This window comes from Rhinopithecus roxellana, chromosome 18 (assembly GCF_007565055.1).
Source record: "Rhinopithecus roxellana isolate Shanxi Qingling chromosome 18, ASM756505v1, whole genome shotgun sequence".
Lineage (NCBI taxonomy): Eukaryota > Metazoa > Chordata > Mammalia > Primates > Cercopithecidae > Rhinopithecus > Rhinopithecus roxellana.
This window is the reverse complement of record NC_044566.1, coordinates 60,175,002-60,188,056: the sequence shown is the minus strand read 5'-3', so window position 1 is coordinate 60,188,056 and position 13,055 is coordinate 60,175,002. Positions and strand designations below refer to the sequence as shown.

Below are 13,055 nucleotides of genomic sequence, written 5' to 3'. Positions count from 1 at the left end.
TTAAACATAAGACAGATTATGTCATTTCTTTACTCAGAACTATTCCATGGTGTGCCATCTCAGAGTAGAGACTAAAAGCCCTTGTCATGGTGTGCAGATTCTTGATGATCTGTCTGCTTTGCTATTTTTCCAGTCTCACCTTCTAATGTTCCCCTTGTTTTCCTTGCTCCAGGCACACTTGTGTCTAGGCCAATTGACATATTTGTTTGTCTGTTTTCTTCCATTGAAATGTACATGCAAAAACAAAATTTTGTTAACTGTGTTCCTCAGCAAAACAATGTCTGGCACCTGGTAGGAATTCATTAAATAGTTGATGGATAGATGAATGGATAACTAAAGGAATAACTTCAAGTTCCAGGTATTCAGGGTTTGGTAAAAGGAAATCTGGGGTTTTCAGCAAGATGTCAAGTATTAGGAAGAGTATGTATGCTGAGAAAGGTGATTACTTTTGGACATGTTGAGTTTGAAATGAGTGTGAAACATCAAGGTACAGATGTCTGATGCTATACGTAGTGTAAAATGTAGGAACAACCCTAGGGGAAAAGTTGGGCATGAGGATAAAGGATATTTTCATTGTTAGGTGATAATTTAAGCAATGGAAATGACTCACATTAGTGAGGGAAAGTGTCTAAGGAAGACATCCAACTTTGGAGACTTTTTTTTTAGGAATCAGGAAGAGGTAAAACCAGTAAAAGAAAGAGGTACAGTGATGGTGAGAAATTTAAAAGAAGGAAAATGTAAACTGTTATAGCTGTCAGGAAAGTTGAGTAGAGTGAGTTTGTGTGTATCCCATGTGCATCTGGGAGGTCATTAACAACTTCATTGAGAATAGTTTCTGTAGAGTAGTGGGAGAAATGAGAGTTTATTGAGTAGAAATTGAGGAAGTGAAAATAGCTACATTACCTATTGAAGAAGGTTGACTATGGAGTATAGGTAACAGTGAGTATTAGCTTGAGGCACAGATAAAGGCGAGTGAGAAAATAAGAGTTTTAAAGGTTAGGCAAGACTTTTGGGCTAAATGAAGAGGGCACTTTGAAAAAGGTATAAATAGGTAGAAGAGAGAAAAGAGAGCGAGGCAGGATAATTGGAAGAGGGGGTCTCCTGAGGAGACTGAGGTATTAGGTGGGGTAGAAAGTTCAGGTGAAGATGTGACGGTGAGAGAAGAGGATGGGTAGACATTTCCCCAGTGAAGGAGGTAAGCAGTACTGTGATGGAATTGGAGGAGACACACTGAGAGGGTCCACAGTTCACAGACTCTTTTCTATTATGTGTTACATGAGGTAGATTGTAAAATCAAAGGCTAGGAATGAGTGTGTGAGAAACGGTTATAGCCTTGAAAAGTGGTATTGTTTTGGAATGGCAACCATGATGAATGCAAAACAGTTACCAGAATAGGATCACCATGTAGCAAATGAGGGTCTGCAGAAAAGGCATATTCCTAAATATTTGTGTACTAGTCAATAAACTTAAATATTTGTATTTTCTCCCCATTGAAGCACAACTAAGGAACGTCAAGAGATACAGAATCCAAATTTTACTGCACCTGGTCAAGAATTTCTGTCTAAATCTCATTTGTATGAACATCTGACTTTGGAAAAATCTTCAAGCAATTTAGCAGTTTCAGGACATCCATTTTATCAAGTTTCTGCTACAAGAAATGAAAAAGTGAGACACTTGATTACTACAGGCAAACCAACCAAAGTCTTTATTCCACCTTTTAAAACTAAATCACATTTTCACAGAGATGAACAGTGTGTTAGGAATATTAACTTGGAGGAAAACAAACAAAAACAAAACATTGATGGACATGGCTCTGGTGATAGTAAAAATAAGATTAATGACAATGAGATTCATCAGTTTAACAAAAACAACTCCAATCAAGCAGCAACTGTAATTTTCACAAATTGTGAAGAAGAACCTTTAGGTATTGTATGACAATTTGTGTGATGAATTTTTGCCTTTCAGTTAGATATTTCCCTTATTAAATTATGTCCTGATGGTTTTACCCCTTTGGTGGTGATAATTTTAAAACCCTTTTTTATGCTTTAGATTTTCTAAATCCAAAGATTAGGTTTAAATTATTCTAATGTTTCTTTCAAAGATAACTACTTGTGGACTTGTTAAAAAAAATTAGACGCACAATCTAGGACTGCTGTTACTGGAATATATTTTCTATCATGCTACTAATTTTCTTTTAAAAATGAGATAAAAATAGGGCCGGGATGCCTGTAATCCCAGCATTTTGGGAGACCAAGGCAGGCGGATTACCTGAGGTCAGGAGTTCAAGACCAGCCTGGCCAACATGGTGAAACCCCGTCTCTACTAAAAATACAAAAAAAAAAAAAAAAATTCAGCTGGCATGGTGGCGGGCACCTGTAATCCCAGCTACTTGGGAGGGTGATGCAGGAGAATCCCTTGAACTCGGGAGGCAGAGTTTGCAGTGTGCCGAGATCGTACCATTGCATTCCAGCCTAGGCAACGAGTGAAAAACTCCATCTCAAAAAGAGATAAAAATAGTAAAGATATTTATGTTTATACAGCTTTACAAGTTGAAACATCCCTTCATTTATGAAGAATTAAAAGGGGTCTCGATCTCCTGACCTCGTGATCCACCCGCCTGGCTAACATGGTGAAAGCCCGTCTCTACTAAAAATACAAAAAACTAGCCGGGCGTGGTGGCGGGCGCCTGTAGTCCCAGCTACTCGGAGGCTGAGGCGGGAGAATGGCGTGAACCCGGGAGGCGGAGCTTGCAGTGAGCCGAGATCACCCCACTGCACTCCAGCCTGGGCGACACAGTGAGACTCCGTCTCAAAAAAAAAAAAAAAGAATTAAAAGGGGTACCCTTTTTAGAGAAAAGGAGAGCATGTAAACTTCAAGAAAATTGATATGTATAATTTTATAAAGCAGGGGTTGTGCTTTTTTTTTTTTTTTTTTTTTTTTTTTTTTTGAGACGGAGTTTCGCTCTTGTTGCCCAGGCTGGAGTGCAGTAGTGCGACCTCAGCTCACTGCAACCTCCACCTCCCGGATTCAAGCGATTCTTCTGCCTCAGCCTCCCAAGTATCTGGGATTACAGGCATGCGCTGCCACACCTGGCAACTTTTGTATTTTTTTTGTTTGTTTGTTTTTGTTTTTTTTTTTTTAGTAGGGACAGGATTTCTCCATGTTGGTCAGGCTGGTCTTGAACTCTCAACTTCAGGTGATCTCCCTGCCTCAGCCTCCCAAAGTGCTGGGATTACAGGCCTGAGCCACTGTGCCCTGCCAGGGGTTGTGCTTTTTAAGTTTCAATTTTATTTTTGCTAAATATTTATTCTTTTATAGATTTAATTACAAGTCTTCAGAATGCCAGAGATATACAGGATATGCGAATTAAGAAGAAACAAAGGCAACGCATCTTTCCACAACCAGGCAGTCTGTGTCTTGCAAAAACATCCACTCTGCCTCGAATCTCTCTGAAAGCAGCAGTAGGAGGCCAAGTTCCCTCTGCCTGTTCTCATAAACAGGTATGTGTTTGTCTATAATACTGATGGCTTTTATGAAAGAGTGTAATTTTGTTTCATTAACTAGTATCTACAAATGGCTTTGTTTAAAGAATGAACACATTAGTGCAGGAATGGATGAATGAAATCATCATATTTCCTAATTAGCCTACAGTGGCAGCCTCTGGCCCCTTGCTAGGCCTGCCTCATCCTACTAAAGTGATCTGTGCTTCCAAATTACTATTTCTTTTCCCCCTTCAAATCTTTCTTACTTTGTCATTATAAATGCTTTCAGCTAGGCGTCAGAGAAAAGTAGTTTTAGTGATATTCAAATATGAATAACTGATAGCCCTGAACCTTCTATGAGCTATTTATATTTTCAAAAGAGGATTCTCCTTAAGCCAGTACTATCTGGGTAGAATTTTAGGCAGTGGAGAGGTGAAAATAATATTGATGGCATTGATGGCTAACTTTGAGCATTTTCTAGGTGTGAGGTGCTCTTCTAAGCACTTCACACGCATTAGGTATATCTTGCTTAATCCTCACAGTCACCTTGAAAGAAAGGCACTGTTATTTTGTTTCCATTTTGCAAATAAGAGTACTGAAGCATAGAGAGGGTTAAATAACTGCCCCAGAGCCACTTAACTAGTAAGTGGAAGAGCTATGATCCCAAAGCAAAGAGTCTGACTCCATAGTCAAACTCTGAACAAACAAAAAGACACTTTGGTTTAGATATCCTGGGGTGAAAGCAAGCACTTTGAAAGTAAGCCTTGCCTGCGTACAAATCTGATCACCTGAGGTCACATTCCCTAAAATACTTACATTTTTCCCTTTTGTTTCCCATCTAAGTTTTTGAACTTAAGAGATTTTGTAAAACATTACATTTTTTTATCCTCACAGTATCTTCCTATGGCAGATTTAACAGGAAGCATAAACACAGGGGTAGAAAAGGTACAGCAGACTGTGGAATGTATGGATCATTTATATTACGTTAAAATTTTTAGTTTCTAGTAAGTAAAATGTTTTCGTAGTGATATTCTAGTAGTTAATGAAAATTTTTGGTAAATTCAGTTTTGGTTTGTTGTAATTGTTTTTATTGCTTGATACTTGTTTATTTTAAATTATTTTTCATTTTGTGTGTGTGTTTATTTTGTGTAGCTGTATATGTATGGCGTTTCTAAACATTGCATAAAAATTAACAGCAAAAATGCAGAGTCTTTTCAGTTTTACACTCAAGATTATCTTGGTAAGGAAAGTTTATGGGCTGGAAAAGGAATACAGTTGGCTGATGGTGGATGGCTCATACCCTCCAATGATGGAAAGGCTGGAAAAGAAGAATTTTATAGGTACTCTATGCAAAAAGATTGTGTGTTAACTTTTATGTATTCCCTCATCCCTCTTTCTTCTCTTAACTGTCTATCGAACTAAAAAGTTGGCTAGAAATCAAATTTTTATGCATTTAATCATTTTAAGCGCATTACGGTTAAGCATTCTGTTGAAGTCTTTTGAAAAGTGCCTTTTGTCCTGGGGTTTAATGAACTGGATTTGCTTGATTTGGGACATTTTTCTTATGCATTTATAAATAAAGGCCAATTTGTAAAGTTAAATTTGGCCGGGTGCAGTGGCTCACGCCTGTAATCCCAGCACTTTGGGAGGCCGAGGCAGGTGGATCACCTGAGGTCAGCAGTTTGAGACCAGCCTGGCCAACATGGCGAAACCCCATCTCTACTAAAAGTACAAAAATTGGCCGGGCGCGGTGGCTCAAGCCTGTAATCCCAGCACTTTGGGAGGCCGAGACGGGCGGATCACGAGGTCAGGAGATCGAGACCATCCTGGCTAATACGGTGAAACCCCGTCTCTACTAAAAAATACAAAAAACTAGCCGGGCGACGAGGCGGGCGCCTGTAGTCCCAGCTACTCGGGAGGCTGAGGCAGGAGAATGGCGTGAACCCGGGAGGCGGAGCTTGCAGTGAGCTGAGATCCGGCCACTGCACTCCAGCCTGGGCGGCAGAGCAAGACTCCGTCTCAAAAAAAAAAAAAAAAAAAAAAAAAAAAAAGTACAAAAATTATCTGGGCATCGTGGCAGGCACCTGTAATCCCGGCTACTCAGGAGGCTGAGGCAGGAGAATCACTTGAACTTGGGAGGCAGAGGTTGCAGTGAACCAAGATCATGCCACCACACTCCAGCCTGGGCGATAAGAGTGAGACTCCATCTCAAAAAAAAAAAGGTTAAATTTGAGGGCCAGGCATGGTAGCTTATGCCTGTAATCCCAGCACTTTGGGAGACTGAGGTGGGCGGATCTCTTGAGCACAGGAGTTTGAGACCAGCCTGGGCAACATGGTGAAAACCCATCTCTACAACCAAATTAAAAAATTAGCCCACCCAGGCATGCTGGCTCACGCCTATAGTCCCAACACTTTGGGAGGCCAAGATGGGCTGGTTACCGGAGGGTCAGGAGTTCGAGACCAGCCTGGCCAACATGGCGAAACCCCAGTGCTACTAAAAATATAAAAATTAGCCGGGTGTGGTGAGGCACGCCTATAATCCCAGCTACTTGGGAGGCTGAAGCAGGAGAATCATTTGAGCCCAGTAGGTGGAGGTTGCAGTGAGCCAAGACCACTCCACTGCACTCCAGCCTGGGCGACAGAGCAAGACTCTGTCTCAGAAAAAAAAAAATTTTGCCCAGCATGTACTTGTAGTGCCAGCTACTTGGAAGGCTGACTGAGGTGGATGGCTTGAGCCTGGGAGGCAGGGGTTGTGGTGAACTGAGGTTGCGCCACTGCACTCCCGCCTGGGTGACAAAGCAAGACCCTGTTGCGAAAAAGGCCAGATGTGGTGACTCACGCCTATAATCCCAGCACTTTGGGAGATTGAGATGGGCAGATCACCTGAGGTCAGGAGTTTGAAACTAGTCTGGCCAACATGGCAAAACCCTGTCTCTACTAAAAATACAAGAATTAGCTGGACGTGGTGGCATGTGCCTGTAATCCCACCTACTCAGGAGGCTGAGGCAGGAGAATCGTTTGAAACCGGGAGGCAGAGGTTGCAGTGAGCCAAAATCGCACCACTGCACTGCAGCCTGGGTGACAGAGTAAGACTCCATCTCAAGAAAAAAATAAAAATAAAGGAAGTTAAATTCAAAATGGCCTTATGGTAGATTCCTCCCCCGACACACACTTACTTCATGTTTTCTTTCATTGTATATTTTAATAGATACAAAATATAAATAAACACTAAAAGTTAAACAAATATTTGAATATCAATAATTCTAAATAACTAGAAAATCTCAGAGCCCTAAAACAGCAACAATTTAGAAACTGTATAACCTCTTTTTATTGTAATTTTTACAGAAACATAATTTAAAGCTTTTTGTTATCAGAGATATATTACATTATGCCAGTGGCAAAAGGTGGGATTTATTTCCTCAGCATCCTTATTTTTAAATTTCTGTACATTTTTCCAAAATTTATAGTTTTGGAAAAGTGGTAAAACTTTTTTTCCTGAATTTTGTTTTAACTTTTAAAAAGAAATACTGTTTACGTCTTGCGTATCTTATATAACAAACATCTGCTTATAGATTCCAGTAAGAAAAGTAAGTTAAACAGTTGTATTATTTTCTCGTACTAAATAGACTGCATAAGGTAAAAGTTAAGAATGATTGCCCTGTGGTCAAGTGGGAATGTGGAAGCTCTCGTTAGTTTTTTCTGATAATTCAGCAAATCTCTATTGAGCACCTGCTATGTGTCAGGTACTATTCTGGATACTAGGGATAATAAAGCAAAACAAAAAAGTCCCTGTCCTGATGAGTCATACATTCTAGTGGGCGTGGAAGGCATAGAAAATGTTGAAAAATAAGTAAATTGTATAGTATGTTAGAAGAAGATACATACTATAAAGATAGATAAAGCTGGAAAGGTGTCAGAGAAAGTTGGGCAAGGAGTTGCGATTTTTAGTCTAATAAGTAATTAGGAAGGCTTCACTGAGTCAGCTACATTTGATAAATGACCTAAAGCAAAAGGAGGGAGCATAGGACTATCCTAGCGAAAGATCCCTAGTCTCTAAAAGGGGAGCATGCTTGAAGTATTTGAGGAACAGGAAGTTAGTGCAACTGGAGTAGAGTGGATAGGAGAAGAGTAGTCGTAGATGAGATACAAAGGGAGGACCTCATAGACCTTTATAAGAACCTTACCTTTTACTCTGCATGATTTTTACTGAATAAACTACTGGAAGGCTTAAAGCAAAGGGTAACATGATCTGACTTTTTTTTTTTTTTTTTTTTGAGACAGTCTCACTCCGTTGCTCAGGCTAGAGTGCAGTGGTGCAATCTCGGCTCACTGCAGCCTCCACCTCCCAGGTTCGAGCGATTCTCCTGCCTCAGCCTCCTGAGTTGCTGGGACTACAGGTGTGCACCACCATGCCCAGCTGATTTTTATATTTTTAGTAGAGACGGGGTTTCACCAAGTTGGTCTCAAACTCCTGACCTCAGGATCCACCCTCCTCGGCCTCCTAAAGTGCTGGAGTTACAGGTGTGAGCCACCATGTCCACCCTGATCTAACTTATTTTTGAAAAAATAATTCTAGCTATTTGTTGAGAGGGGCAAGGATGGGCGCAGAGAGACCACTTAAGCTATTGCAGAAATACATGTGAGAGGTGGTTGCTTGGACCAGGGAAGTGGCAGTGGAATTGGTGGAAAGCAGTTGGACTCTGGAGTGTTTTGAAAGTGGCACCATTAGGAGTTGCTCAAGGATTAGATATAAAATGTGAAAGAGGAGGAGAATAACAATGGCTGTAAAGATTTTGCCTTAGCAACTGGAAGGATAGAGTTACCGTGTAACTACCAGAATTGAGAAGACCAAACATGGAGGGAAATGGAGAGTCTGGTTTTGGACGTTTGAAGCTTGAGATGTAATAGTAGACAGCCAAGTGGAGGTGTTAGGTAGGCAGTTGGATATGCAAGTCTATACACAGGTAAAGTATAGGCCAAATAAATCAGTTCACAAGTCATCGGCATATAGATGACTTGAAGGCCATGAAGAGGAGACTGAGAAAGAGCAACCAGAAAGTTAGGAATAAATGCAGAATGAGATGTTGCATGCCAAGTGAAGATGGAATTTCAGGGAATAGAAAATGACCAGCTGTGGAAGCTGCTTCTAATAGGTAAAGTAAAATGAGGACTGAGATTGGCCACTGGATTTAGCACTGCAGAAGACATTACTAACATTAATAAAAATAGCTCAATAGGTTGGTGGAGTGATATCCTGATTAGAATGCAATTAAAGAGCAGTTGAAAAGCAGGAGTTGGAGACACAGAATAGAGTCAGTTCTTTTGGGAGTTGCCAGAAAGAAGCAGAGAGAGGGACATTGCTTGGAGAGGAAGTAGGATCAAAGAGTCTTGGTTTTGGCTTGTTTCAAGGTAGGAAAAAACCGTATCTTATGCTGATTCACATCGTTCAGTAGAGAAGGAAAAAATTGATGATGCAGGAGAGAGAGGAGGCATTTCCTGAGCGTTGGCCTTGTAGGCAGCAGAAGGTACAGGAGCTAGTGCACAAATGGTAGAAGAGGGCAAAGTGTAACGATGCAGATGCTTGGAAGAGGGCAAAGTATAGGGATACAGATGCTGTGAGTGGATAGATATGAGGGTGGGAGCTTATCAAAGTTCTCTTTTGATTACTTCTGTTGTCTTAGTGCTAAGAGTATGAATGAGAAAGGAGGAGTTAGAGATTTGAGAACAGAGGGGACAGGATCGAGGAGAGCATCAAAACTAAGAAAGGCAGTTCTCAGGTGTGATTTCTAAAAACAATCTCTTTCATAAGAAAAATAATCTAAAATATAATTACTTAAAATCAAGGATCTCATTTTTCAGGAACAAATATGAGTTGAAATCATTCTGTTGACTCTTAAGTGGAATTTTTTATTTTGTTTTTATATTTTGAGATAGGGTCTCACTCTGTTGTCCAGGCTGGAGTGCAGTGGCACTATAATGGCTCACTGCAGGCTCAATCTCCTGGGCTCAAGCAATCCTCCCACCACGGCCTCCCAAGTAGCTGGGACCACAAATGTGAGCTACCACTCTTGGCTAACATTTTTATTTTTTGTAGAGACGTGGGGGTCTCACTATGTTACCTAGGCTGGTCTCAAACTCCTGGCCTCAAGCAATCCTCCTGCCTCAGCCTCCCAAAATGCTGGGAGTATAGGTATGAGCCACCATACTCAGCAAGTGAAGTTTTTATCGGTATGATATTTTGATACATGTAAAATAATTTTCTGAAATTATATTACTTGTAGATCATATGAACTCATAAAAACTTACTGAATGATCTTGAATAATGTAGTTTTTGTACAGAGAATAGTTGTAGTTGTTGAATTCAGTATCACCCTGTGTGGTTTTTATGATAATATTCTACCTTTATTTGTTCAGGGCTCTGTGTGACACTCCAGGTGTGGATCCAAAACTTATTTCTAGAATTTGGGTTTATAATCACTATAGATGGATCATATGGAAACTGGCAGCTATGGAATGTGCCTTTCCTAAGGAATTTGCTAATAGATGCCTAAGCCCGGAAAGGGTGCTTCTTCAACTAAAATACAGGCAAGTTTAAAGCATTGCCTTATGTAATCATGTACTGCAGTATGGTTAAGGTTTCTGTGTAATCTGTGACTTCCATGTCAAAATGTTGCACAAGCCAGTTGTCAGTGACAGTTGCCATCCCACACTGCTGTTCTCTTGTCATCCCTAGCCCCCATTTAAGAGAGATCACACAGTCATGCATTGCTTGCTTCCCTCTTTCCCCACCCGCTCCTTATCCTCTTGACGTATGAGAAGAATATGAGTTATTAATTTGATCCACTATTTGGGGATTGCTAATAAAGCATTTTTGCATTTTATTTTTTGCTTTTTAAAAAGAGTTCGTATTTTAACAATATGAAACAATATAGCTAGTTACAAAATTTTAAATTCTCAGTATTTCTTAAATTCAGTTTTTATTCTCAATTATTCAGTGACTTGTTTAAACAGTGGAATTCTAGAGTCACACTTCCTAAAATATGCATTTTTGTGTTCACTTTTAGATATGATATGGAAATTGATAGAAGCAGAAGATCGGCTATAAAAAAGATAATGGAAAGGGATGACACAGCTGCAAAAACACTTGTTCTCTGTGTTTCTGACGTAATTTCATTGAGCGCAAATATATCTGAAACTTCTAGCAGTAAAACTAGTAGTGCAGATACCCAAAAAGTGGCCATTATTGAACTTACAGATGGGTGGTATGCTGTTAAAGCCCAGTTAGATCCTCCCCTCTTAGCTGTCTTAAAGAATGGCAGACTGACAGTTGGTCAGAAGATTATTCTTCATGGAGCAGAACTGGTGGGCTCTCCTGATGCCTGTACACCTCTTGAAGCCCCAGAATCTCTTATGTTAAAGGTAAATTAATTTTCATTCTTGGTAAAAATCAGTCACTGATTCAGTTAAATTCTAGAGGTTTTACATTCAAATTTTAAATACTTATTAAGGATGCTCAGTTTCTTAAATATACTGATAATTTTAGTATAAAAAGCATATTCTTCAAACAGTTAAAGTTTTTGTGCAGTTTTTGGGAGGGCCAGAGATCTTTCTTGAGAAATAATGCATTTCCAATTAAAAAGCAAAAGTAAATTTGCACCATTTGATTTTGGTATCTGTAACTTGCTGCCCTCTTGTTCTCATAGCTTTGCTTTGATCAGATCCCTATTCTACTCTGGATTAGAGAATTATATTTTAGTACTTCTCAAATATGTAATAAATACACTTTTCATCTCTGTAGATTTTAAACTACATAACAGGACTTTGTCATATTGAATGGTCTGCAGTATTGCTATCTGAAATTACTGATAATATTGTACATTCAGATTCACTTAAGAGGTAACCTTGCAGAGAATTTACTTCTCTGGTATTCTGGATCACTCTAAAGAGAACATTTTGTAAATTAAACATTTTTAAGGTAAAGATGTGTTCTGTTTGGCATTAGTTCCATGTTGGATTGATTGCTTTTTACAGAAAGCATTCCATTAAGCTGAAACAGTCTTTTGTTTTATGTTGCTTAGAATGTCAAGCTTGCAGTGGCTTTCATTTTCTTGCTTTTTGTTTTGTTTTGTTTTGTTTTTCATCAAATCAATGCATGTGCATAATTTGGAAACTCAACTTTAATGTAAGACACATGACCAAAAAAAGCAGTTGTTAGCACAACCCTCCCCACCCTCATTCATGGTCCCAAGAGGCAATCATTTCCAGTCCCTTTGACTATTTTTTAGCTTGTTCTGCTGTCTTCTTTCTCTCTCCAGTTTAGAGAGCAACTGTTAACTTCCTGCTATGGCAAATGAGGATTTCAGTCTGTTACTCCAACACTGGTACATATTTCTCTACCCTCTTCCCCATCTTCCCTCTACTAATACAGCATGATTTTTAGTGAAATCTGTATTCCGTGTATACATTATAATGACTAAAAAATATTTTTTGCAATTTAATACCTAATATACTATGATCACATTTCCTTTCTTTACAGCTTACTGCTTTCCATGGAGTTATTAACTGTCCTTTTCATTTCTCTTAATTTTCTGTGTCCTTACACAGGAGCTATAAAAATCCTGCCCAATTTGTTAAAATTGCTCCATTGGTTCCATTTCTGTTTCTTGGAAACCCCTGGACCTTTTTATATTCTTACTGCATTCTGAAGTGCTCATTTTCTTCTTTTTTTTTTTTTTCCTGAGACAGAGTCTCGCTCTGTCGCCGAGGCTGGAGTGCAGTGGCACGATCTTGGCTCACTGCCAGCTCCACCTCCCAGGTTCACGCCATTCTCCTGCCTCAGCCTCCCAAGTAGCTGGGACTACAGGCACCTGCCACCACGCCTGGCTAATTTTTTTCTTTGTATTTTTTAGTAAAGGTGGGGTTTCACCGTGTTAGCCAGGGTAGTCTCGATTTCCTGACCTCGTGATCTGCCCGCTTCGGCCTCCCAAAGTGCTGGGATTACAGGCATGAGCCACCGTGCCCTTTCCGAAGTGCTCATTTTCTATGTGTGCCATATAGCTTTCATTCTGTAAATTATTCTAACCTCTTTTCTGTGTTAGAAACCCCATTTCCTGGTTTTCATATCATCTTTCTAGAATATTTCCCCTAGTTTTAAGGGCCCACAACTCTTAGAGGCTTCTTGTGGAAAGGAGCATGCAGCTTTTTGACATCTTAGGGTAAGGTTGGCTGGATATAGAATTCTAGGTTGAAATAATTTCTTCAGAATTTTTAAGACATTTCTTTTATCTTCTTTAGTATAGCTCCTGCTAATTTCAGTGCATTCTTTTTTTTTTTTTTTTTTTTTTTTTTTTTTTTTTTTTTAGACAGTGTCTCACTCTGTCACCTAGGCTGGAGTGTTTTATTTTGTACAGATGAGGTCTCCCTATGTTGCCTAGGCCGGTCTTGAACTTCTAGGCTCAAATGGTCTTCACGCTTCAGCCTCCCAGAGTGCTGGGATCACAGGCATGAACCACTGCACCTGGCCGATGGTGCTATTTTTATCTTCAGTCATTCATTATGTACTCTGGTTTTAAG

The 13,055-nt window shown here is 39.7% G+C and overlaps 1 protein-coding gene across 2 annotated transcripts in view; it reads left to right on the top strand.

The window, feature by feature from the left end:
• The window catches only part of BRCA2 (BRCA2 DNA repair associated), a 96,679-nt gene that overhangs the window by 49,062 nt on the left and 34,562 nt on the right, over window positions 1–13,055 (top strand). For both annotated transcript variants that reach the window (XM_010367067.2, XM_030922112.1), the window contains exons 14-18: window positions 1,497–1,924; window positions 3,319–3,500; window positions 4,635–4,822; window positions 9,897–10,067; window positions 10,547–10,901. In XM_010367067.2, coding sequence (XP_010365369.2) covers window positions 1,497–1,924; window positions 3,319–3,500; window positions 4,635–4,822; window positions 9,897–10,067; window positions 10,547–10,901 — 1,324 coding nt within the window. The remainder of the gene's footprint in view (window positions 1–1,496; window positions 1,925–3,318; window positions 3,501–4,634; window positions 4,823–9,896; window positions 10,068–10,546; window positions 10,902–13,055) is intronic.